Raw genomic sequence first — 27,343 nt, forward strand, 5'->3', positions numbered from 1 at the left:
GAGATTTTGACAATAAAACCACTTGTTCAAAGACATCTGAACTGATATTTAGGATTTAGTGTGAGGTTTCTGAAAAATAAAATGTGTTTTTAATACTTTTTGGAGCAAAAAGTAAAATAGCCTCAAAGAGAATTCCTACAAATGCTGTGTTACGTTGACTTAAGCAAATACAATTTACTCAAGTTCACTTTGTGCAAAGGTTCTGTGTAGTAAAAGAGTAATTTGATGCCATGTCAACTCACAAGTGTCCTGAAATGCTTCAGTATTCACTCTGAAATGTTTCAGTATTCTAGAGCAAGGTTCCTGTATCAATATGTATATATAGCAGGACAGGTGTGGACATGAAACCTGGACCACAGCATGGCAAATCCACTTGGATTTTTTTTTAAAATGCACACAGAAAAGCTTTGATGCTCTTTGATGCTCTGAGTGATCAGACTTGAGCTACGAGCAAACTGGGCATTTTCCGCTGGTAATATTGTATGAATGATAGGCTTACTTGATGGTTGATATAAATTACCAATGTCTCAGGGGTTCATTAATCACTGCAATTCACTGCATTATGGGAATGATTTGATGCCAGCCGAAGATGGCAATATTTCTGTAAGTCCTTCAAGGAGATTTGTATCATTGGCTTAAAATATTCCTATCCAGTCCTTCCATCAGCTTGAAACTACCTTCCAATTCACAGCAGCCTCTTTTCCAACAATGTAATACTGTATACCACATTATGAAGAACTCTACTTTGGTTTCACACATTCCGTTTGAGTCAATATAATCCAAGCAATGTTTCCTTTCCCTTTTTGTTGCCTTTCCCCTCAACCATTTTGACTTTCCCTAACCATTCCTTCACCATCGCCCCACCCCTGGTTGGCTTGGCAGCTTCAAGATGGCCCTCAGTCTGTTAGAGAGCTGGATTTCCCATTGTCCTTTTCTTCCATAGTAGCATCTTCTCCTGGCACCAGTACCAGCACAGTCTCTTCCCTTGCTGATTACAGCTGCTTCAAGATTCTGTCAGCAAAATGCCAGAGAATGCGTAGAAGCATATAAAAACAAGGAAGATAGCCAGGCCTCTCTAGCCAGCCAACTCCTTTTTGGCCACTAGTTTTTCACAGAGCTCAGTCTGGTAGCTGCTGTTGTCAACACCTCATTTTGACCAAAAGAAAAAAGAAAAAGAAATTTTGAGTTCTTGGGTGTACAAAATTTCCACACATTAAATGAACACCCCCATCATCACACACAAAGCAGAACTGGGTTTCTATGGTGACCAGATATTCAAATGTGTATACAGTACTTCATTTTCCATTATGAGTAACTATGTTCTTACTGCATTCCTGCGTTTCAAAAACATCTCCCCTTGGCTTTAATGCTTTCTTTTCTAGAGGCGGAATAAAATATTGGAGGAATGGCAGGAGTCATGTTAAGACATATTTCTTGCATCCTTCCCACATAAGTCTACGGTGACAAGGCATCCTATTTTACAGACAACAGTACTCTATGTGAAGGGCTGTCCATTTAAAAGTGCTGTTCAAAATTCAAGAATTGTAAGAAAGAAATTGCCCATCAACAGATAGCAGTGCCTAGAAAAGGGAATGAGAAAGCATATGGGTCACCTGGGTCTTTCCTGCTATAGTGAGATGCATTGTGTATCTATTTAAATTATAGTATTTCTACATACGCATCTATGCATATGCAAATTTTATTCAAATCCATATTCTCATTTTGGGTGATACACTTCCTCTTTTGAGCCTTGTGTAAGTGCTCACTCTATATAGGCTGCTTATATACCCACCTTTTACTTTCTCCAAAATCTATCTGTAGATGGACATCCATCCCCACACGTATTGATTAACACATGCTGACATGAAGCAAAAGATAACAAAAATATTATCCAATTCTGAAGAATATGGGGGTGCTGGTTTAAATGCTGTCACCCAAGGTGGCAGGCGAAAGAGGTGGAACCATTTAAGTATGGCAAAAAAATGGGTGAATGCAGGGAAGGGTACCAGAGGTATCTAGGATAGAACTAGATTTAAGGGGATTTTCCTTTGGGAGTTCCAAAGCTATGGGCTCCATGCTACAGTATAAATCTCGGTGTTTAATTTGGCCCTGTTCTCATCAACATATTCTATACAGAAAAGGTCAGTAGAACAGCCAAAGACTCACATTTTGTAAGCAGGGAAGACTACTACAGAGCATCTGGATGTACAGTTTATCTGAGGAAAGTAAGGCTGACATTCCTGGTGCCACTTCAGAGCACACAGTTTGTTTTGGCACTCTATAATGGCGGATCTATTACTTTATATTGTCAAGCTGCCATACCCACATGCTCAGAAATCTACCCACAAACATGGATTTCCTTGTTACAGATTTACGAAATGTTCCTCTTTAAAGGAAGGATTTAAACTCTAAAGAACTGAGTATGTTGCTATCAAGTACATATAGGAATATATAAAGCATTTCCCCCTCAAGGAAGTATCTACTGGATTTTCTTGTTAAAGCTGTACCCAAAAAGACTGAAAGCTTAGCATTGCAACATGTTTAAAATTCATCTTAGTGGAATAAGTTAATTTGAAGTTTTATTGTCAGTTTACTGAAGTGAATATTTTTGCATGGTTATGGGCTTAAGCCTATGAGCAGAAACCCATGTAGAGAACAGATGAATAATATTAAACTCCTTATACTATTTGAAAGAATTTTTCTTTTCCTTATGCATGGAATTGTCAGTGACATCTTACCATACTCGGATGTAAAACCTCATGGGGTTAGAGGTAACAGGTTTGGCTTGCACTCTACCAATCAGCCCAGATTTACAGGACAATCATATGCATGCATTCTTCAAATTAAGTTCCACTGAGCTGAATGGGATTTACCCCCAAATAGATATGTGTAGGCTTGCAGCTTTTGTTAATGAATTTGCTTGTTATTGGAAATCTATGCACTCAGTTACAGTATTACCTTCAGTGGAGACCAAGATAAACAATCATACTTTAAAAACCTGTGCAGTTGATAGAAATGTTTATGCATTCTATTTGTACAGTATTAATATGTATGTAATACATAAATGTAGGGACACAGGTGGCGCTGTGGTCTAAACCACAAAGCCTAGGGCTTGCCGATCAGAAGGTCGGCGGTTCGAATCCCCGCGACGGGGTGAGGTCCCGTTGCTCGGTCCCAGCTCCTGCCAACCTAGCAGTTCGAAAGCACGTCAAAGTGCAAGTAGATAAATAGGTACCGCTCCAGCGGGAAGGTAAACACCATTTCCGTGCGCTGCTCTGGTTCACCAGAAGCGGCTTAGTCATGCTGGCCACATGACCCGGAAGCTGTACACTGTACGCTGGCTCCCTTGGCCAGTAAAGCGAGATGAGCGCCACAACCCCAGAGTCGTCCACGACTGGACCTAACGGTCAGGGGTCCCTTTACCTTTAATACATATATGTACACATTTATATGTATGGTAATACTATGCCTCAGTCCATTGGTTGCATGTCTGCAAAGCCCTTACTGCTAGATGGTGCCAAATGGTATATGGAGCCTGGCCACTTATGAGGGAGTCAGCACGTAAAGCATAATACACTTCTGGCCCAGGACCAGAAAAGAGTGGTTCCAGATATACAGCAGTTGGCCATCCCTAATCTAAAGGAAACAGGATGGTCTCCAAGAAGCTAAGCATCTGTTTGGGAGGCTGCAACAGATTCGATCATCACTGTGCAAATCAAAGTTCTAGTCTACACTGTAATGTCAGTATATTTATTTTCTAGTTACTAGCATAGGGTTACCCAGGTGGCGCTGTGGTTAAACCACTGAGCCTAGGGCTTGCTTATCAGAAGGTCGGCGGTTCGAATCCCTGTGACGGGGTGAGCTCCCGTTGCTTGGTCCCAGCTCCTGCCAACCTAGCAGTTCGAAAGCATGTCAAAATGCAAGTAGATAAATAGGAACCGCTACAGCGGGAAGGTAAACAGTGTTTCCATGTGCTGCTCTGGTTTGCCAGAAGCGGCTTTGTCATGCTGGCCACATGACCTGGAAGCTATACGCTGGCTCCCTCGGCCAATAATGCGAGATGAGCGTGCAACCCCAGAGTCGGTCACGACTGGACCTAATGGTCAGGGGTCCCTTTACCTTTAGCATAGATACAGCAGCCCAGAATAAGCTCCATAGATTTAGAAACTGCATTTGAAGCGATTAAATATCACTTTATGCACTATAAAGTCATATACATTTTTGTCCCATTGAGACTTAGGATACATAATGTAATATTCAAATAGGACCAGCTAAAATACAGCTACTTTTTAATACAATAATTCTTGCATTTTACTGGTTATATTAACTGAAGGAATGAAGGGTCATTCCATATCAAGTGATCCATTTTTTACCTCATGTCATTCAATTTTCTTAATGTTTTGTACACTTGTGGAATGATCAGAACCAAGTTTAAATTTTATTTTCTTTTATCTTATCCCATTTTAGAGTTACGATGGTTTGAAATTTCAAAAAATTGATACTTTTGGCCTTGCCCGATTACACAAAAACCTTAAAAGCTCAGCCCAGAATTAAGACGTTTCAAAACTAAAAATAACAATTTCTTCAGAACTTCATGGATCTTAATATGATATATGTCAAATGATATGTCCAAAATTGTAGTGATTATTTAATATTTCTAAGAGCTACCTGCAAAATTTCAACTTGGGATCTCAACGGGATCACATTAAACAAAAATATTTTGTACATACATGTCTGCCTTATTGGGTTATATTTAGGAGTAATGGGTCTTCTTGGAGTAAAATAGATATAAATGCAAAGTTATTCAATTAAAAGATATCTGAAAAGCTAGTCAGGCTTTTCTTTTAAAAATGGGTTCCAAAACAGTGATAGCTTGCTGTTGAATGATAGAATTAATGCTTTGAAATAATTGTTGTTAGTACTTCATTTCATGAACATTATAACAAAATACATATCAAAGAAAATTATGACACTGCTGGAACTTTTTAACTGGTGCCACGATAACATCCTTTCTATCTAGTTATTATTTTCAACAAATGAGGAGTATAGAAAAGAAGAAATGTTCCTAAAATGACACGTTGAAAGAGTGAAAGCAATCAAGGGAACACAAGGATTTCACTGCTTTGTTCCATCTACATCCAGTCCAAGAGAAATTGTGATCAAGGTGTATTCCTTTAGCAATGAGAGTGAGACATTTGACATTGAAGGAAGTGGGGCAGGCTAAGCCTGATATATTCTCAGCATGTGTTTCTGAGCTCTTGGAAAAGAGAAGTATGAAAAGTCTTTTGGTGTTCACAGTCCATAAGACATTCACTGAAATTCCTAGGCATGGTGATGGTCACTAGAAATCCCAGCATCCCATGATTTTAACACATCAACTTAGGCTGATTGAGTCTGATGTATTTAATTAGGCATCACTGGATTGCAATTAAAAACAAAACAAAGGGGAAAAGATAGGTATGGGAACACGTTTAGTACGGCCACAGTAAGGTAGCTGCATGTGTACACTGAATCTCAGTCAGGAGTGCGTGCAAAGAAGCTAAACTTAAACAAACTGGGCCAAGTGGTTGGATGCACAAGAAGTAAACAGGAGTCTGAAATAAACATTTATAGAATAAGACATTGGGGGAGGGGGGCTTTAAAAAGCAAAAGATTCAACAGCACTTCAACACTCCAAGCTGACTATGGGCAGATCACTTTAAATAGAAAAAGCACCAATGCCCTCTAGACTAGATTCCCAGACCTCTATTTTCCCTTTGGGAGATCTGGGGAGTAGCATGAAAAAAGAAAAGGAGAAAAACAAGCCTAATATACTCCTGAACTACAGACTTTCACCAACATATAGCTCTCTGCTCATTTATCTGTTTCCAGTTAAAGAAATTTTCCTGGTAATGTGGTGCAGTGCAATGCAATGAGAAACCCATATTCAAGGCCACCTTCAGTCACAAAGCTCATTGGGTGAGTCCACCCAATCACTGTCTTCCAGTCTATCTATCTTACAGGGCTGTTGTAAATAAATAATTCTATGTACTGTACACCACTCATCAGTTCCTTGGAATGAGTCTTAGAGCTATCCATGTATGTAGTTTTGGAGGACTTAGACCCATCACAGCCTCCTTAAATCTATAACCCTTTTATTTGTACTTGTCAATTACTATATCAGACAATAAGGATATTTAGGAATAAACATATTTCCTTTCAAATGGGGAAGTGCCACAATATAGACTTTTACCCAATTAGAAGGGCAGATACATGGTTTGCTCCTCTGCAATGTATCCATTGTGTTAACTTTCTCTTCCTGCTTCCTTCTTTCTCTGAGCCCAGAGAGAAAACAGCATCTCTTTTCATAGCACCTGCTTCCTTTCTTGCTTATGAACACCCACTCACTGCTTGTGTAAAAACTCTGTAAAAACTCTGTATGTGTAGTTGAGGCTGCACTTTTTCTGATCTAATTTTAAGGCAGGGCTGATTAAGTACAGTGGTACCTCGACTTAGGAAAGACTCGACAACCGAATTTTTCGACTTACGAATGGGGCAAATGGCCACACGCTTATGAATTTCTCGACATCCGAACGGAAACTGCGGCGGTTTTAGATAGGGTTTTTTCGACTTACGAATTTTTAGATGGGGCTGCTTTGACTTACAAATTTTTCCGTTTCCAATGCATTCCTATGGGAAATCGCGTTTCCAATGGCGCTTTTCGACTTACGAATTTTTCGACTTACGAAGGTGCCCTCGGAACGGATTAAATTCGTAAGTCGAGGCACCACTGTAGCTATATTTTGGAACTTCCTACAAGATAGGAAATGTCCTGATGGCCACATGTACAGTGGTACCTCGGTTTACGAACTTAATCCGTTCCAGAACTCCGTTTTTAAACCGAAACCGTTCTAAAACCGAGGCTCGCTTTCCCTAACGAGGCCTCCCGCCACCGGTGCCCTTCCACCATTCGAATTCTGTTTTTAGACTGAGGTAAAGTTCACAAACCGGGACACTACTTCTGGTTTTGCAGAGTTTGTAAACCGAACTGTTCGTAAATAGGACTGTTCTTAAACCGAGGTACCACTCTATATCATTGTAGGATTTGTCTGCTGGTTCAAGAGGTTGCAGAGCATGGTAAAATATACCACTCACCACAATCCCATCAGTGTCTTATATTGCACACGCAATAAGCTCATTGGCTGAGTCTTCCCAAGCACTCTCTTCCAGGATAGGTACAGGGTCGGTTCCATTAAAGCTATACATGTAGTTTTAAAGTCAAATCTTGTTTAGGTAGTAAAAAAAAGAAAACCATCAAATGAAACTTGTTCGGATTTAAACAAATGGATTACTCATATTTAAAAAGTGGCCTGTAATAAATTCTGTGGCACTTTAGAAATTATTTTAACAAGAACGTGTCTGGTGGGATGGTTTACATTTCCCTAATGAAATGTCCGCGGCTTTCTTACTTAACTGACCCATTCACTACAGAATTCATTATCCCTATATATGTAGCCCTTTGCAATAATGAAATACTATGGAATATGTGGAGCTTCTCCACTATATTTCATTTCAAAGAACAATTTTTAAAGCAATAAAGAATTATGCAATTGAAGCAAATAATACATTTTCACATATTTTCATTTTACTTATACAATCTTGCTGAATTAAAAACAACCTATATGCTCTATAAATTGGTTATTTTTAAATGAAATCTTACTACAGTTCAAACACAAATCTGATGAGGCGATAGATTTTATTGGGCCAATCTTTCAAGACTTCTAGAACTGCTTTCAACAACAAACGACTCAAGTCTGGCATTTAAATGTACCTATTAACAATCAGTTGATCAATCAGCTGACTGAAGTTAAAAAACATTTCTGTTCCCTTAATTTCAATGAGAGAGTTAAGCAGGTGCTTAAAATTAAGCTAAATCGTTTTGGCTAAATTGTGCTCCTGGTGTTTTAGAAGGCATTTCCCACTGTAAGACATTAGACTCTTAAGACTGTTACGTACAAAAGAGAATCAGTGCCTTGGGGGGAAAAAGGGAAAGATTCATCATCTTGGGATTTGAACATGTGACCTAGAATTACAAGCAAAGAGGCTGATGATGTCTTTAAAGCCTAATTCTACTTCTAAAACTACCATCATTATTTAGGGGAAAAAATTAGTCCGCATATTGGTAGAAACAAATACTGACAGAGGCTTCTGTTAATCTTGAACTCTTGACCTAAAGGTGCAAGGCCAAATTGCTTTATGCTTCATATGTCAGCTCCCATCTACAATGTGTACAAAATTACTTGTCTCTAATAATTCAGCTAGAAAATGTGGAAAACTCAACTAACGGTGGTGCTCTTGACTTTGTCCAGCAGAATAATGTGTTGATTGTGAGCACTGCACACCAAACAGCACTTAGTGGGAAGCTAATTTTCGGTATGTGGAAGAGGAGAAGCCACATAAGGAACATGTTGTTAACAATTAACGTTAATAAGCAGCTCTGGGTCCATTTCTGCGTCTGATGTCCCTTAATTTAAAAGTAGGCTGAGTTTTTAATCAAGTGCACCCTGGGCTAGAGACCCACCCACCACATCAGAAGATGGTGGCAAGAACCCTTGACATGAGAGGAAATGAGAAAATTACAACAACAATTACAGAAGCATATCCTCCTGTGGGTCATTTGAACATTGCCACCCCCGTGTATAAATCAGACCCAACTATTCATAGAATGTACCTGTCAGGAGTATGCTGCTATGCAACATATGGCTCTACTTAATCAAATATACAATTCTGTTATTTTCAACTCAAGAGTATTCCTGTAAGGCATACTCCTGTAGTCCAAGTCAGTCATTCACACTCTGATGTGGTCTCAGACATTTAAATATTTATACACTGCATTTTATTTATATGTATACGATGTCTGATACTTCTTAACAGCACAAAGCAACTGACCTTTCTGAAGGCCATTTTGCAGTAGTTGCTGCCCTGCCAGCCCATGCGTAACGGGCCTCATCCAAAACTCTGTTTGCTTGTTTTCTGTTAAGCACATTGCTCAAAATATGACAAAAAGCAGAAATTGGAGCTACAAAGACTCTTTTTTCACAGTGATATTTGAACCAGCTGTAAAGATTTAAATCACACTAGCTCTTGTTTTATGAACGTCCTTTTACAATAAGAAAACCATGGAATGGCTTGAAAAAAAGAAACTCTTGATACGAAACAGATGTTTTTATCTTTTCTAGCTTTGCTATTGTAGTTCTGCGATGGGTAATTAATGCACAGTACTTCGTTTTGGTATTTAGATTGGTAAAGAAAATTATTTTCTTGCAGGCCTGGATAACTTAGGACAACTCAAGGCATTTTGAACAATTGCAGGGAAAAATAATCTACATATATATTTGGATTGCCTTGCACCATTATTTTTGTATGAACAGAATAGGATGCAAGATGTAGTGAATGCTTTCAATAATATAATGAGGGGGAAATAGCTAGAGATACCTGACAGAGGGCTTTATCCAACTAAGTTTTACTCCAAGTCAATAAGCCATGTACAATAATTTCAATAAATTCACTCTGAGTAGGCTAAACACTGAAAACAACCCAGAAGATCTGTGACCACATCTCCACCTTACATGGAGTTTGGTCCTCATAGTTGCTTATCCCAACATTCACTGACTTTATAAAACATATGCAATGAAATGCTACATATTACAATTCACCAGGTCAGATCCTGATCTCACCGGCATAGACTTAAACCCACCCAAAATGGCCCACGGAGCTTTAATTTCCTTTGAAAACATGTTTTATGTGATAATAAAAAGACTTCTACTATAAAGTGTGGGGAAATCTGACAATAAAGTGTCAGGCTAGATTTCTCAAAGCTTTTGCCAAACATTTTACCTTCTCCCTGAAAAAACTCAACAACTTTGACCCGAACCCCCCAAAAACGGGCCTGCCTCCTTCCTAAAAAAAAGCTCAACAACTAACTTTGACGTGAACCCCAAAAAGGGGGTAGATCACTGCCAGTTTTTTTATTCTGTGAGTAGATTTGCCAAACCTTCAGAAGTTCACACCTGCCCTGCCCAGTTAGCTCTCTGCTGACTGAAGAGATAGAAACCCACTATCACAGCCCCTGCCCATTCTGACATGGCTCAACTCAGATGTAAGATCCTCCAAACCAGTGCTTTCCGCCCACAGTACCGGCACCTTTTTTTTCCTAGAAGAAAAGTACTGGTTAAAAGTATGGCACTTGCTGTAACAACCATGGTGAGTAATTGCACATTTTTTTCAAGAGGAAAGGGACTGCTCCAAACCACTGAATTGCATCCAGGGAGATGCGTGTGGATTTCTGCTCATCCAATGGGGCTTCTGCCCCAAACCAATGAAAGCTCCTCCACCACAGAAAATGGTATTTTGGAGGGTCAGTGCCCCCTCTAAAATGGCTTAAGATGGGCATGAGGGGCTGCAGTGGAAGCAGGGAATTGGTGGAATTTAGGGGACCACTTTGTGAGAGTGGAAGTGCGATTTAGTCATGCATGGCAGCTTTGAATTATCCCAATGGTTTGGAAGATCAGGAACTAGCTGTGGGCCCATAAGGTCCCTTTGCTTTTCTTTTCATATACCGAGGATCAGTTAGTTGCTTCCAGTTTGCAGCTTCTTCTTCTTTGGCGTTCACTCGTAGCTGAGTAAGAAAGTCTTCCATAAACACAGTTTTAACAATGAGTCCGTAATTGACTGTGGAGGCCAATTCTGGAACCACACGTCCTTCCACAGTGGGGACATTGGTTTCTGGGCGGGAGTTGATCATGGTGTGGATTTGCCAAGCCTGCCTTCCTCTTAGCATGTTTCTCCCTTGCATCTTGAGTTTGAGTGTCTTCAAAGGCCATGACACCTTTGGTAAAGGCTGTTCTTCAACTGGAGCACTCACAGGCCAGTGTTTCCCAGTTGTCGGTGTTTATTTTTTTAGATTTGCAGCAAACCATACTTGGGCGTTACACCAAACCAGCAAATTATGGCTTGTCAGAATGCAAACCACCATTAAACCATAGCTTGCACTGCTGATGCAAACAGCAGGTGCGAACCATTGCTTGCCAATTTGGTTATAATGGCAAAGTATGGGTTCTGCTAAAAAGGAAGTAACAATTGAATCTGACTGTGCGGAGGAGGAAAGTGCACATGAGTCTGATGCTTACAAATGTATTTTATCCATTTTTAGAAGTGTTTATGTTCTGCCAACTCATGTAAAATATACTGAAACTTGGTTTGGCATTATATGTGAACTGGTTCTATGTGTTTATGATGTTGTACGCTATCACTTTGCCTATTAATTTCATTTACTTTCAATCAAGTTTCTGGTTCTGCAAAAAGGGCAGGTAACAGTGTGCCCTATCTTCCCTCTCCCTTCACCCTACTAGCCTATTGGTAACCCCCATTTTTAGAAATCCAGAATAAGGGTACTGTATCCAGATTAACATTTTCATTTAATGTTTAGCTGTTGGCCTTACCTGTTCCCAAGCTTGGATGGTTTTATGCAGGGAGTGAATAGCATGTTGCCCAAAGCTTATAAATATGGGATCCACCATCACATTTCCATCCAGTATCTTTTCCGCTAAATTGCCAGAAATAGCAATCTGTCCAAGGACACCAAAGGGCTTCACAACAGCTTGCATTGTTACATTTCTGTATTCCAACAGTTTGCAGTCAATCCTAGTAGAAAACTGGATCTCCTTGAAGATGGAGCCATCACTCCATTGCCTTAGATAGATGTGTGGTTCTTTGAAAGAAATGATCAAATATTCTAGTTCGGATGGCACATTTTTATCAGAGATAAATGGATGAAGGAACTTTGGTGGCACTGTGAAATAAAGGGGGGGGGGGAAATCATTAGTACAATGTTACAAAAGCAGACTGGGAATGAGTGTGTTCAGTAGATCAATATATGCAGAACACTTTACAAGAAAAAAAATCTATGTATTTGTTCAGCTCAGTTAAGTAGCCACTATTATATGGAAATCCCGTCTTATTTGAAACCAGAATAAACACACGGGAAATGAAAATGAAACTGTAAATTTAAATACTGACAAATAATAAAGATTTTTTTTGTTATTCAAAGACTCAGTGCTGTCAGGAACTGTATCTTATTTACTTTCTTCTAAATCAAAACAGTTAAGTATGTACATGTACATTTACCTGAATGGATTGGGTCTGAGCTGAGCCATATTTATTTTTTCAAAAGCTTGTGGTTTCTGCTCTGTATGTGCATATTTAAGCATAGGCTTGAAACATGGTCTAAAGGAACATGATAGAATTCTTGCAGGAGCTAACCAAATCTGAGTCTGGCCAGTGCTTGAATGGGAAACAGCCTGGGAATCCCACATACAACTCCTTTGAGTTCCACAATGGAAAAAGGTGGGATATGAATGTAATACAATGAAGTCTTTTTTTGTGTTGGGCAAAATTTGGTACACTAAGGCCCCACACTAAGTAGAAACACTAGTTATCCCTGACTACCATTGCAATTACGATGACAACAAAAACAGAATCAGCAGAAATAATTCCCCTACACAACCAATAGAGCTAATCAAGAATTAGCCCAATAGTAGTAGAAATATGTACTACGGATCAGAGCCAACGAAAGATGTTGGAAAGTTAAAAACTGGAGACCAAATTAGGATTGAGAGATGAATGCAGATAAACTCATATGATTATCTGTTTAGATATAGCGCTGATGTGCACTTTGAAGGGAAAAAAATGCAATTATTAACAGGAATGGCCTCAACATCTGGTAAACACATAAGGGAAACAGAAAAGTAAAACTGATTAAAATATCTACAATTAGCAAAGTAGAAAGGAAACAGAACTATCCTATGTATAAATGAAATCATACAGTATTTTAAAAATGTAGATGCTATTTTAAGTAAATGGATGTCATCATTCCAGAACAATAGGATTTTAACTTGCAGAAAGTCAACATCCTAGAAATTATCGGCCCTATAGCAAGTCTGAAGTAACCACAGTTTTGGATAGTTAATTGTCCTACTATGAATAAACAAGCAGAGAATACGATAATACCGTAGCTGCCTAAGGAAAGTTCTTTCTGAAAAAGGAAAATTTATATACTGCCAGGAACTGTATTTGGTTCAATCAGCTTTTGCCTTTTTATTATTTATCATTTGAAAAGTGAAAAATATGGAAGTGTGTGCATAGATTCAGGGGAAGAAGGAATACACTACTATATTCAAGACTGTACATATTAACGTTAGCAAAACTTGTTTTTCCAATATTTAGTTGTTAGGTTGTGTTTTTCTTTTTAAAGGCTCAACAACCTCAGTAAGAAACCCTATTTTTGAAGTGTGCTTAGTTATTTGCTCATCTTTCCTGGAAAGCATTATTTGATATCAGACAATCTAACAAAATTTCTTGGAATAAATTTGACATTAACACAGCAGCACATAGTTACTGAACAAAAACAGATGGGACTCCCCTTCCCCTTCTTTTTAGAGTAACAAATGAGCTTTCAATGCTTGGAGTTCGCTTCATAATTTCTTTGATAAAGGAGGATGTAAAAACTTCCAGCATCAGGGCAAGTATGCTGGCAAGTGGCTGAATTTGTTCTATCAGATGGCCCAAAGAAAAGTGAAGGGGGCGCTTGTGACCATTAGCCAGGGCTTAGAAAAGGCTGCAGCACCTTCTGCAGATACTGGATCCCAAACACTCTTTCCTACACATTCTTGCTTCCGATAAATGGTTGCAAGTTATCTGAGCATATGGTTCCAGGAACCAAGAAACTGCAAATCTAAAGCAGGTGGGGTGATGATGAGGAAATGTAAAAACAACAGTTACAGTTTTCTTCTTCTGAGTGTACTATACGAACCTGTGCCCAACTGATCCAGATGGTGGCAAAGGTGAAGTTCCAAATGAGCAAACTGAATTGAAACGCCAAGGGCAGGCACAAACCAGGGGGTAAAACAGGAGTCCACCCTGGTACAGGCTGCTAGGGCAGTAGGAGTTACAAGCTGATCACAAGCACTTTGTGAGCCCGATTCGCTTTCAGAGCTGTGGCAAAAACAAAACAAAACACGAAGAGTATTCTTTCAATATATCCTGGTGCTAAATTATGGGATTTGACAATTTGTAATGCTGTGTTTGTGGCACAAACACTGAGCAGACCGTGATTATTTTGGATAACTGTGGCAACACAACTGGTGCACGCATCATTTCTAGGGAAGAGTTTGCAAAGTTTTCTAAAATGCTAGCATATCTGAACAAGGAAAGTGCTCTTGGGGGAGAAAAGGGTGAGGGAAACAACCTTTCAGCAATTATTAAACACTTTTTCATAAATGTCTGAACATTTATTTCAACACCACAATACAGGAGTTTTAAAAACGTAACCAGAGCCTATCACTTAAGTACAAACGCACTGCACACTTCTCAAGCAATATTGCTCTCCTTCCTATTTGCACTTAAATTGTCCTCTAAAAATGACTTCCCCAAATGTGGAAAGACCTAGATTTTAAGATAGAAATCTAAAGCTGTAATTTTACCATTAACATACTATCCCATTACATTGCCTCTCAGTAACCATTTGCAGTGCCATGAAATGCTTCCAAAAATTATTCAGCAATCATTTTCAAACATCCACAAATCCCCTCAATGGGGCTTATTTCTAAGTAGTCAGGTATAGGATTCCACTGTAAATGTTATATAGCAGGGGTAGCTAACCTGTGGCTCTCCAGATGTTTTTGGACTACAAATCCTATCATTGCTCACGATTAGCAATGTTGGTTGAGGCTGATGGGAGCTGGAGTTCAACAACACCATCTGTTATATTGTTATATAGGTTAACATTATGGTGTGACACACACACACACACACACACACACACACACACACACACACACTAATTCATTCTAATTGGTAGCAATCATCCCTGTTTCTTTTGTTTGGAGATTTAAATTTGTGACTTAATAAAAGCATGGATAATGTAAAGGTAAAGGAACTCCTGGACAGTTAGGTCCAGTCAAAGGTGACTATGGGGTGCGGCGCTCATCTTGCTTCAGACCAAGGGAGCTGGCGTTTGTCCACAGACAGCTTTCCGGGTCATGTGGCCAACATGTGCATTTCTGGCACAAAGGGACACCGTGATGAGTGTTAGAGCGCATGAAAATGCTGTTTACCTCCCCCCCCCCACAGCACTACCTATTTATCTACTTGCACTGGTGTGCTTTCAGACTGCTAGGTTGGCAGAAACTGGGACAGAGCAACGGAAGCTCACCCCGTTGCGTGGATTAGAACCACTGACCTTCCGATCGGCAAGCCCAAGAGGCTCAGTGTTTTAGACCACAGTGCCTTAGGACTGCCGAGGATGTGCACAACTGAAACACCATTACAATATCCAATAAAGAAGAGCAATGTCATACAAGGGCATTTAGGCATAAGGACAGACAGAGGTAGAGTTATTGATACGCTATGTAGCATCTCAGAAACCTTTTGGCTTTGGGGGCAAAATGAAAAGAAGTCTGGTAAACCCTGGGTCACATTGACACCATAAACTTAAAGCACTCATACTACCCACAAATTTGGGTTTTGTGGGTTCTTTGGAGGGTGCCATGACTATGAAAAAAGTAAACAAATGCTTTAAATTGTGTGAATGCTACCTTAACCAACCCTTTCCTTTCAACTGCAGAGAGTAGGAGAGGATGAACTTTCACACTGCAAAGCCCAGTAGCTCAGCTCCACTTGGAGCCAGTTTACTTTTGACAGTAGAAAGAAAACCCAGAGGAATAGCATTAGCGGTTGACTACCAGCAGGGGTAAAAGGGACCCAGGTGGCGCTGTGGTTAAACCACTGAGTCTAGGGCTTGCTGATCAGAAGGTCGGCGGTTCGAATCCCTGTGATGGGGTGAGCTCCCGTTGCTTGGTCCCAGCTCCTGCCAACCTAGCAGTTCGAAAGCACGTCAAAATGCAAGTAGATAAATAGGAACCGCTACAGCGGGAAGGTAAACAGCGTTTCCATGTGCTGCTCTGGTTTGCCAGAAGCGGCTTTGTCATGCTTGCCACATGACCTGGAAGCTGTATGCCGGCTCCCTCAGCCAATAATGCGAGATGAGCGCGCAACCCCAGAGTCGGTCACGACTGGACCTAATGGTCAGGGATCCCTTTACTTTTACCTTACCAGCAGGGGTGGCGTCTAAACAGTAGACCCAGTATCTAATTATCTTTGTCTTAGGGCATCCATATTTAGTTTTTACTTGCGCTAGGTCAGGGATGGGGAGTCTGCGGCTCTCCAGATGCTGTTACAATTCAACTCTCATTAACATGGCCAATGCTCAGTGAAGACTGAAGTTGCAGTTCAATAACATATGGAGGACTACAGTACTGGGGAACTTCAAAATATATCAAAGTATATATGGAGAGGCAAGAGGATTTTTTTGACACTTTGAGAAGGCATAAAAGGATACCTGTAACTGGCTTCCCAATTCCTAGGCCTGCAAGTATAATACAGCTAACCTGATAAATTGATATGCTGCATTTCCTCTTTCCAATTTTAAGTTAGGAAAACCACCTGCATCTCTCTTTTTGTAGTTCTAAGCAAGTCAACAATCTATGATTCTAACTTGAAATCCCTCTCCCGAAAGCTACAACGAAATCCCCCCTCCCCCTCATGCAGAGGCTACCCTTGGTCCCCTCGCTGCCCCCCTCCCTTACTATTTATTAGCCTGTCTTCTTGCTGGTTAAATCACACTAGCTTTCTTACATTACAAACACCGTTATTGCTGTTTAGGGACTAAAATTATAGTCACGCTTCAGAGCCCTATACTTACCCAGCACCATCTCCTAATGCCTTGAAGGTACCTTCTGAGTCATATTATTCTTTTGTCAATGGAAGTAAGCACTTCTACTTTTATTTTACAATTTAGGGAACAATGAATATTTCCCACATCATAATATCCCACATAGAAATAAGAAATTATAGCAGGGCTATCATCGTCAAAACCCCTTTCAGATAACACTTTTTAATGAAATCTCAGGCACAGTGATAAATCCCAAATGAACATATAACAAGAATTGTGACAGCTATTCTAACTGCTTTGATAAGGGCAAGGGGTTGGGGGGGGCACTACTGAATTCCACAAGCTTTTTGCTCAATTCTCACAGAGTTCACATTTCTGTGGTACTAAGCTGACCACGAAGGTAATTTTGCGAAGGTCCCACATTCAGAGGAATTAACCTTGTCTGAAACACTTAACTTCTCAGTGATGAAAATGCATTCCTTCACAATTAACATCAAGAAATCATTTCAACCTAGTATGATCAATGGAAACCAGATGTTTAATACTTTTTATTGATTTGTTATCCGTTTTCTTCCCTGAATTATTCACACACACAGAGAGACAAAAAATATGCAAACTCCACTCTCCTAATTCAGCTGCTTTGTTATTGTTGTGTATGAGAATGTGTGGGTGGATGGATAGCTATATAGATATGTATGTATATTTATATTCCCCTTCCACACACCATTCAAGAAGGCTTACACTTAGAAACAATTAGAAAATACAATATTTTATAGAAGTAAAAATATGACACACCTACACAGAGAGAGATTCAGCAAATAAAACAAAGACATAGAACAGGAAATTATCTACTACGGTAGTAAAACAAGGGTGTGCTGCTCTGGTTCGCCGAAAGCAGCTTTGTCATGCTGGCTACATGACCTGGAAGCTGTACGTTGGCTCCCTCGGCCAATAACGCGAGATGAGCACTGCAACCCCAGAGTCGGTCACGACTGGACCTAATGGTCAGGGGTCCCTTTACCTTTACCTAAAACAAGGGTATGCTGGAATTAAAAAGTGTTCACCATTTCACAAAACAACAGCATAAGAGGGGACCAATCAAGCCTTGTGGAGCAAAGAATAATATGATTTCAGTGCAACCACTGAAAAGACCTTTGTTGCCATAGTCAGGATGCAGAAAAGGACACAGGTAGGCTGGTACAGGAGGTGGCAGCCCCTAATGTATTCTGTGCCCGATACATTTAGGACTTTAAAGGTAAATATATGTATTCATGACACTTCAGTTGGAGAAATTAATAAAAAATACTGAAAACTTCTGTGTTTCTGTGTCCATTCTAAGATCCAATGCGCTGTAGTGGTTAAAATGTCAGACAAGCGTGGGGAGACCTGGGTTTAAATCCTCCTTAGGGCACGTAGGATGACCCTGTGCTTTCAGACTAACCAAATTGTTTGGGGGATAAAAACAGGAGGGGGGGGGAGAACCCTGAAGTCACTGGAAAAAAACAAGATTAAAATATAACAAGCAAGCAAACAAATAAGTACCAGAAACACAGTAATTAGGTTGGACAGGTATTTATCAGGGGTGTTTTCTGTGTGGCTGCTCTGTTGTGAGGTTCAGTCTCTGTTTGGGACACTTGCATATTCCTGCATTGCAGGGGTTTGGACTAGATGATCCTAAGGGTTGCTTCCAACTCTACAATTCTATGTCTAAATTGGTATTTTGGAATAACTTTGCCCAGTTACGCGTTTTGACCACACAGATTTTAGCATTCTTCTAGTCTTGCAAACCGGCATACTGAAGTGTTTGGTGTATTAGTCGACTGTCAGGATAGCAAACCTTCTTGCCACAACTAATATATTGTGGGAAGAGTCAATGGCATTCTTTGCTTTGGTGACCTACTTCTGTGACCTGATACCATAAGTTATGCATTTCCATTAAACAACTGCAGTTTTGATTACCTTTGGTCATCCCCTGAATTCTGGCTGCTGTTCAGGACAATCCTCCAAAGATCTGCAGCTACAAGCTCTTTTTGGTCAACCATTAAGTTGATATTAGGCAGTGGCAGCTCACAAACTTTGCTTTCTGATAGGCTGAATTCTCTGAAAGCAACAAATGACTTCTGGAGCTCATCCCAGTATTCCAAACTGCAGGGAATCTGTAAAGTTAGCAAACAAATCTTAGTTGCTTGACATTTCTTGACAAATATAAAAACATGCATTTGTAGCTATACTACTGGTTTATTTTAATGTTAAATAGCCAAGATATTTTCTTTGCTGCCATCTCTTCAGTCATATCCTTAACAGATTTTTTTTATAAGTTTCATGTTAATATAGCTGGCATTGATATAGGTTTTTATTCAATTCAACGGGGTTAGGATACATCTCCGGTTACTACCAGACAATTTGTACAAACACCCCAGGATCACACAAAAATACATTATGAACAGATATTAAACACTCTAAAACACAACTGAATTGTGAATTCCACCATGCATCAAGAATATATTTTCTTAAGACATTGATTAAGTGACTTAAATTTTCTGTATAGTATAAATACAGTTGGAGACAGAAAGTATTATTTCCCAATGTACATATGTTAGTGATCAGAACTTATTACAGTAAGCAGCTAATTATCCACTTGGGCCCTTTTCAGAAAGGGTGTGATCCATCCAAGAAAGGATATTCCACCTCTCTTAAGCCACAGTGGAAACCAACCATCAAAAGTTTGTTCTTATCTAGATACAGTATCAGCTTGTTAACTGCTGTACAGCCCCCTACTGTATCTAAGCACCAGTTTAGAAATGTCACAGCTACTACCAATTCAGATTATGAAAAGTAGAACATATCGACAACACTAAACTCCAGAACTCCACCAATTTCAAATTGCTATTAAGCAAGGAAAGCGGCAAAACACAGTCCTGTTAAGCTCTACATATTCAATCCTATGGAGAGGGCAAATATCACCCACCAAATATTTCACCAAGTGATCCAATATTGTTATAGATTTGTGGGGGATCTCCCCCTAAACACCATAAATTAATAAATTGTAGAATTTTGGTTACTTGACTGGAAGATTGGAGGCCAGTGAAAAAGTACAGACTAAGCTTCCTACCAAGCCAGGGCCTCACCAGGGATAGAGGCATTAACATGGCAAAAGGTGCTGATGGCCCATCTGAGAGGAATTCTTGGGCCTGGGGAACAGAAGTTGCATGGTGATGCGATGTGTGTTTGAGGTATTAGGGAAAGAGAGTCTTTAGAGCAAGGTGTGCTGGGAAGAAGAAGGGAGAGAAAAAAAGACTGGTATCCATCTTGGGCAGGTTGGCTGAAGGCTGGCTAGGAGAGATGCCTTTGACTCCAGTGCTGCATCGCTTTGGGGAACAAGCCCTGCTTGAGATGACCATGCTGTAAGATTTGGACTCCCTCCATGTAGAGTGAAGGTGTAAATAGGCGAATAAACCATATTTCTTAAAGCTATGACAGTCTCCACATGGTCTCAATTCTCCAAAGGAACACAGACCCTGCATAAGTGCCTGCAACCCTCTGCAATCATGCTACGGCTTAGAAGAGAGTGGGAGTAGCACCCAACTTTTGTAACAATATATAGTACTCAAATCACTACAGCACACTGTTCTGAATTACCACTATGCTCTGCAGATTTTCCAGAAGAAATTACTGGTCACATATGCTAACATAACAGGCTGAGGCAAGCATTAGGTTTCTATACAAATATATACATGAATACAAGTGTCCTGCAGTACACTTGAAGTACACTTAAAATCCCCACACAGTGGCCAGAGCTGGTATAGGACTAGTTTCACTTTCATTTCATTTTTAATTTGTATACCACCTTTCTATATTACTATACAAAAGGCGGTTGCCAGCAACAAAATATACAACAAAGAACGCACACTTTATAATTATCGGATCCAATACAAAAAGTCATAATAAAACATAACTTTAAAATGTTGGGAATACAGTGGAACCTCGGTTTATGAACACCTCGGTTTACGAATTTTCTGTTTACGAATGCCGAGGACCCATCTGGAACGGATTAATTCACTTTCCATTACTTTCAATGGGAAAGTTCACTTCAGTTTATGAACAGACTTCCGGAACCAATTACACCCATGCTTCGGGTTAAGTACGCTTCAGGTTGAGTACTCCGCGGACCCGGATTAATCCACTTTCCATTACTTTCAATGGGAAAGTTCGCTTCAGTTTATGAACGCTTCAGTTTATGAACACACTTCCGGAACCAATTGTGTTCATAAACTGAGGTACCACTGTAGTGCATATCATGTTTGTTGGGGTGGGATCTTGACTACATTCCCCCTCCTGGTCTGCTCCTCTTCTTCCCATGTGCATATTCCCCTAGTTTGATAGAGCAGTAAGTTATATAACTGTTCTTTTTAAAAATTTTTTATAGATTTTCTTTTTTCTCATTACAAATATACTTATAACATACAATTTACATAACATCTCCCCCCCCCCCTTTGGACTTCCCTCAACTTCCATTTCTGATTTATTATCCTCATTATTATATTCTGCTATTTTCACAAACATCATATCTTTCCTTTTATTGCATTATTTTTTCTCTATCCATAAGGTTGCGAATGTTTATTTAAATCCTACCATCAGGTCAATATTCCTTCCTTGTTTCTGCAAATATAATATAAAAGGTTCCCACTCCTTTTCAAAATCCCTATTGTCCTTTTCCCGAAGTTCTTTTTAGGCAGTGGCATTACCTAGAACACAACCTTCCTCTCTCAAGGTGATTACACACATGTGATTACACACACGAGGAATCAGTCAAATAACAATTGGGCAGACTGCTACTGGGCTTCCCATAAGCATCTAGTTAGCCACTGTGAAAACCAAAGGGCGATTGGGGGCCCGATGTCACACGCATGATGTCAGGACGTTGGGAGGAGCTGGGTTGGAGCCAAACGCTGCATCTGCATAGCTTCAATGGCTGGTGGCTCCTCATCCTAATGTTGCCACTAGCTGGAGGCTGCTGCTTCGACCCTCATTCCCCTCCACGGCTGTAACGTGGTTGGCTCTGTTATTTGCCTCTGCACTTTTGGGATGAAGGGGGTGTCAGCCCCAACTCTGAAAATATAGGGGGGTGCAAAAGGGCTTGGTCTTCTGGATCTGGCACCCCTGCTGACAACAGAATCCTGAACTAGATGGGACTTTGGTCTGTTCCAGAAGAGCGCTTCTAATGTATTTATGGAAGGTTAACTAGAAGAAGGCCTTTAAAAAAACCACCAACCCAAACACACAGCTATTAAAAAAGCAAAGCAAAGATTTATTTTCACATAATCTTTCATTTTAATTAGTGTGAAACATTAAAGCCCTCATATGTTTACAAATATACAAGATACAGTGAAAATGTAATATGCTGTAAAATAAAAACTGCACATTCATATTTTAGTGATCCCCTTTAGGAATGCTAGTTAGATTCTGGGAGTCGGAAGAATATCAAACTTTGCAGTGTGAAATATTTAAGAATGATTTATAGCCTGACACCCACTAGGCCTAGCAAGGAGGAAAGTCCCACTGAAATGCATGTGGTTTACAGTGGCTCAGAGCTTTGGAAACTGGATTTGGCAATTTAAACTGATTTAAACTCTACATTTCTAAGCATATCACATTATTTGTCTTTGTGGGTGGATGGGGGTTATTAGTAATGGCCCGGCTTGGTAAATATAAAGGAAGATGACTGCTTTGTGCAGTAGCAGCTGCCAAAAATAATAGTTTGAAACTTGGATATCAAGTATATCCCACAAAATGACTCATGGGCGAGGGAAGTGAGGATATTAGTTGCACTAGAAAGTGTCCCATAAGAAAAATAAAATTGTATTCCTTTTGTCCTCAAAATGATTAATACTCTACCTACATTTCAAATAATGCTCACCTCCTGGGATGTTGCTCCTACCATTTCCACAATAAAAGCAAGGAAAGTACACTGGCAAAGTGCCATTAACACACACACACACACACACAGCCAGAACAGAGCAGCTCTCTGGATTTTGCACACCTCAGTTCTCCATGTGTTGCATGGGACCAAAGTTTATGAATGAAGCTGAGCAGAAGCAGTCAAAGGCAGGGCAGGGCAATGACAACAATGACTTGGGCTCCTACTACAAAGGTGGGCCAAGCAGCTGCTACTGAAGCTTACATGCTCTTCATGAGGGGACAGTGACTGCTAATGTCTAAGTAAACTGGGTGGCCTGAGAGTCCTAACTGTATGTAGCTCCCTGGAATGATAAATGGGCCACCTTTTGTGTGGATGAGCCCTCAGTGCCTGAGTTTGGCACCAAAACAGCTCTGGTCATCCTGATGGAGGTTAGGAGAATAGGAGGTCTGAGACCCTTTTTATTTTGCTGGATCATTTCACAGCTTTGGATATCATCAGCCAAAGTATATTCCCAGTTGTCACCTGCACTGCAAAGGAAAGCTCTGGCCTACAGCTTCTGGCTGGCTTCACTTCCCCCATCATGCCTCTTGGACTGACAGCTGAATTTAGGGGTTTGCCCCCCCCCAAAGAAAATTATTCTTAATTATTGTTTCTAACTTGTTTTTGTTACTTTGCATTTTGTAAGGATGTTTTTAATAAGTTGGGAGCCATCTTGAGCTCCAACTTGGGAGGTTGGCAGGATGTAAATAAATAAAATAAATAAATTTGAAGATGGACTAAGATCAGGCATCCCCAAACTGCGGCCCTCCAGATGTTTTGGCCTACAACTCCCATGATCCTTAGCTAACAGGACCAGTGGTCAGGGATGATGGGGATTGTAGTCCAAAACATCTGGAGGGCCAAAGTTTGGGGATGCCTGACTAAGATAGACCCTGGAGAGCAGGTATCAATCAGAGCAGACAATAATGGATAGGTGGACAAATAGCCCGACTTTTTAAGGCAACTTCCTATCTTTCTATGCTCCTGGGTTTTATTAAAGAGTGGTTGTTTGGTATTCAAGTTGCCGCTATGCTGCAAGTTAAAGGCAGTCATTTGAAGGATATTAATCATCAGCATCTATATCCATTGACTTCAGTTGGAGTTGTTCACATATAATCAAGAACAGGACCACTGCCTTGAATAAAACTAATGTTAAAAATGTTCTCCTCTAACGTTAAAAATTAAAATAAAACAACAACCACCACCTGCATTTTGCTTCCAAGTCATGACCATTACATGCACCAAGCAGCTAGTATATACTCTATACGCATTCCACTGCACTTGAGTATATATTATGTTCTATAAAACAAACCATAGACACTCAGCTATATAGCTGAAATGCCAGAGAAGTCATGTTTGCATGGGAAAAAAATATAGTTCTCTTTTTACATTATCTCCCCGCCTTTTAGATGACTTTAGAAAGAGGCTTCTATACATCTTCAACTAATAGAAGCCATAAAACCCCCTTTGTAATATTGGAACCAGTTGAGAAACCACAAGTATTCAAATGCAGGAAATCATGATTTTATAACATTTTAATGTGATATACTCTTGGGAAACAAAGTTAACCAAGCCCTATTTCTGTGCAGGAAATATTCCACTGTACAGTTGTAATACATTGTGGTACAGGGTACAGCTGCTCGCTTTTCACCTGTAATGCCCCACTGGTATTGTGGCTTTGCTGCATTGCATCAAGATTGCCTTCCTGTCCGGAAAGCCCTCTAAGTACAAACAAGACTCTAAGCTGAGGTTTTATTTTCCCTTGGTATCAGAATATGGTAATTCAAGAGCCCTGAGAAATACTTTTTTAACCTTTACGAAGAAATATGCGGCATTCCTTTATTTTTAGGGAAAGCATGTGGCCAGCTTATCTTATCAATTCATCAAGCTACTAGGTTTTAGAGCAAATGCAGGTGTGCTGTGGACTGCAATGTGCTACAAAGACTGGATTTATTCTCATTAAAAAGGAAACAAACAAATATTTAAAATATTGGTTTCATGAAAACACAGATGCATGAAACATGCATGAAACATGTGCATGTGCATGTGCGCGCACACACACACACACACACACACACACACACACGGTATATATCTGATAATATGCTGATAAGACTCAAACCAATTTCATATGAGGAATGCCTCCCCTGTCTTTTGTTGTACAAATACCCTTGGAGGTGACTTAAAAGTTTGACTGCAAAGACGGACAGAAAGGCGTTGTACAAATATTCTGCTCTTAATATGTACTGCTTGGCTTTGCAACTGATGGAAGCAGAGCTATGTATCATACAGAGCTATGGATGCACATCTCATACTGAACTGCTTTCATAGGTACTCTACATATCACCTTGAAATGTAGAGATTCAACATGCTGGGCATTTGCTTGTTTATTTAGCTCTCAACTAACTTTGAGGAAGAGAACATCACGTGCTGTGCAAACAAATAAGAAAGGCACTTTAAGAAAGACAAATTGATACATAATGGATTGAGGTCAGACAGCCGTAGTGCTTTGTGGACTCTCTGTGTGGATATTTTATATCTCTAGTTCTAGCTCTATAGCAAATCAGTCCGTTGCTCCATCTAGCCTAGTACTCTGACAGGCATCAGTTCTCCAGCGTATCAGGCAAGAGTTTCCTCTTTCCCAGCCCTGCTACCAGAGATCCTTTAACTAGTGGTTCTGGGATTGCACTCAGCAATAACAGGGCTGCTAAATTATAATTTTAGCACTTTGAGGCTAAAATGATAGCATTCAAGATATAGCCACAGGGGCTCCAAGCACATAGCTCTAATTATCATTGGCAGATACTCCGATTCGGCAGTTGCTTGCAAGCTTGAGAGCTCCCACAGATATACAAATACTGCCTGCATTCCATCTCCATGTATGGAAAAATCACAAATTCATCTAAGAAAACATCTTGATGTTTGGACATCAGAGATTGGGAACCTTGCAGCAGACAGAATTTAGGCTGCAGTCCTAAGGTGGTAATGTTGGTGGGAAATGAAGGCAGCTTTAACATCCATATCCTAAGCTCTGTTGGGCTTGGAGGTCACTCTGACCACCCTCACCCCCACTGGGAATGATAGGAGGGAAATGACTGTCTGAGCGGTATTGGGGGACCGAGAAGGTTTTGGATCCAAGGAATTCTCACTCTTCCCAGAGTACCCCCTTCAGGAGCCAGTGACATTGGAGATCTGACAGCAGTTGTGCTGGGGTGTTAGGAGGTTTTTAAGGTGGTAGGGAAGGGAATGTGATACCACAGCTCTTTCTTGGATGCTGAAGAGGGAGACCTGATATATTCTATGGTCCCTGAGATGCCCTCCCAAAGGCCATGGGATCGCACACTTAAGATCGAAAAAGCTGTGTTCATTTTATTTACCTATAAGAAGCTGTGGTCATTTTATTTACCAATTAAAATGCCAAGAGAAAGAGATTACATATTCAAAAAAATATCTGTTCAACCAGTTTGCTATAACTAGCATTTAGAACAGGCTAGTGTTACTCTTTGCTGTCGATAATTGTGCCAGAACTTTTGTATCTTCCCTTGCTAATGCTATGAACTTAACTCACTACCTTGTCATGCCCAAATTATTTGGATTTCCCAAATACTTGCTTCTGAAATTTGAGAAATGAGTCAGACATCAGTAAAAATTGTGGTTTTTCCAAAAAGTCCTTTCCCCAGCCTCTCAAATGCCAGCTCAACCTTGCAGTCTCAATGGGGAATGCAAATCAAAAAGGAAACAGAATCAGCCAAATATGAGGTATTCTCTGTTAAAAGGAAAAATTAATGCCTTTGACGCTGATCATAATTAGTTTCCTGTTGACTGCCATGTCAAATATTTCCTGAAGTTATGACTTATAGTAAATCTCAAGCCAATTGCTCTAAAGCCCATACTTCCTTTAGCCACTGTTTTAAGCAGCAACTAAGTATTTAAAAAGCGGTCTATTTATAGGGTAACATAGTGTTGAAAATACCGAACTCATAAACTCTTAGTGCAGGAATACTTTAGGCAAGCCCAGGCTTATTGATGCACTTAGACAATAAATCTGCCCTAAATGTGATCCATTCATTTAAACCTAAAATTTCCAGTGATACATATAATGAAATATAGCACATATTTGGTTGGACCTGAAGATCCAGTGGGGCTTTCCATTCTACACCGCCTCCCTCAAACCACTTGAGATCAGGTAACCTTTCAAAACAGCATGGATTTATACTGTGGGAGGGTGGGAAATGGTAGGTCATTTTCTGCTCATGCAAAACCACATTGGGTTTTTATAGCTATTTTATAGCTCTGACACAGTTAACTTTTGTTTACAAAGTTTCCTTTCCCCTCCCCTTCCCCTAGATCCCCCTGTGTTGAATGTTAGACTGTAAGCTCTTCAAGGTAAGGAACTACCGTACTGTACTTTATTATACATATTGCTGGAATCAAATATAAAAAAGAAAACGAATCTTGCAGGATTCTTGCATTTACTTCCAAAGTTTGGGCTGATTAACTAGGTTTTCCCTCTACTGAGTCTCAGCAAAACTCTTATGCTCTTCTGATAACCATATAATGTTTTGCTTCCTCCTCCTCCTCCTCCTCCTCCTCCTTCTTCTTCTTCTTCCTCCTAA

The 27,343-nt window shown here is 40.0% G+C and overlaps 1 protein-coding gene across 4 annotated transcripts in view; it reads right to left on the bottom strand.

Annotated features, from left to right (window-relative positions):
* Positions 1-27,343, bottom strand: part of VPS13B (vacuolar protein sorting 13 homolog B) — a 358,159-nt gene that overhangs the window by 48,648 nt on the left and 282,168 nt on the right. For all 4 annotated transcript variants that reach the window (XM_035126123.2, XM_035126121.2, XM_035126124.2 and 1 more), the window contains exons 40-42: positions 18,728-18,924; positions 13,850-14,031; positions 11,481-11,830 (exon numbers count right to left, since the gene is read on the bottom strand). In XM_035126123.2, coding sequence (XP_034982014.2) covers positions 11,481-11,830; positions 13,850-14,031; positions 18,728-18,924 — 729 coding nt within the window. The remainder of the gene's footprint in view (positions 1-11,480; positions 11,831-13,849; positions 14,032-18,727; positions 18,925-27,343) is intronic.

This window comes from Zootoca vivipara, chromosome 8 (genome assembly GCF_963506605.1).
Source record: "Zootoca vivipara chromosome 8, rZooViv1.1, whole genome shotgun sequence".
Classification (NCBI taxonomy): Eukaryota; Metazoa; Chordata; class Lepidosauria; order Squamata; family Lacertidae; genus Zootoca; species Zootoca vivipara.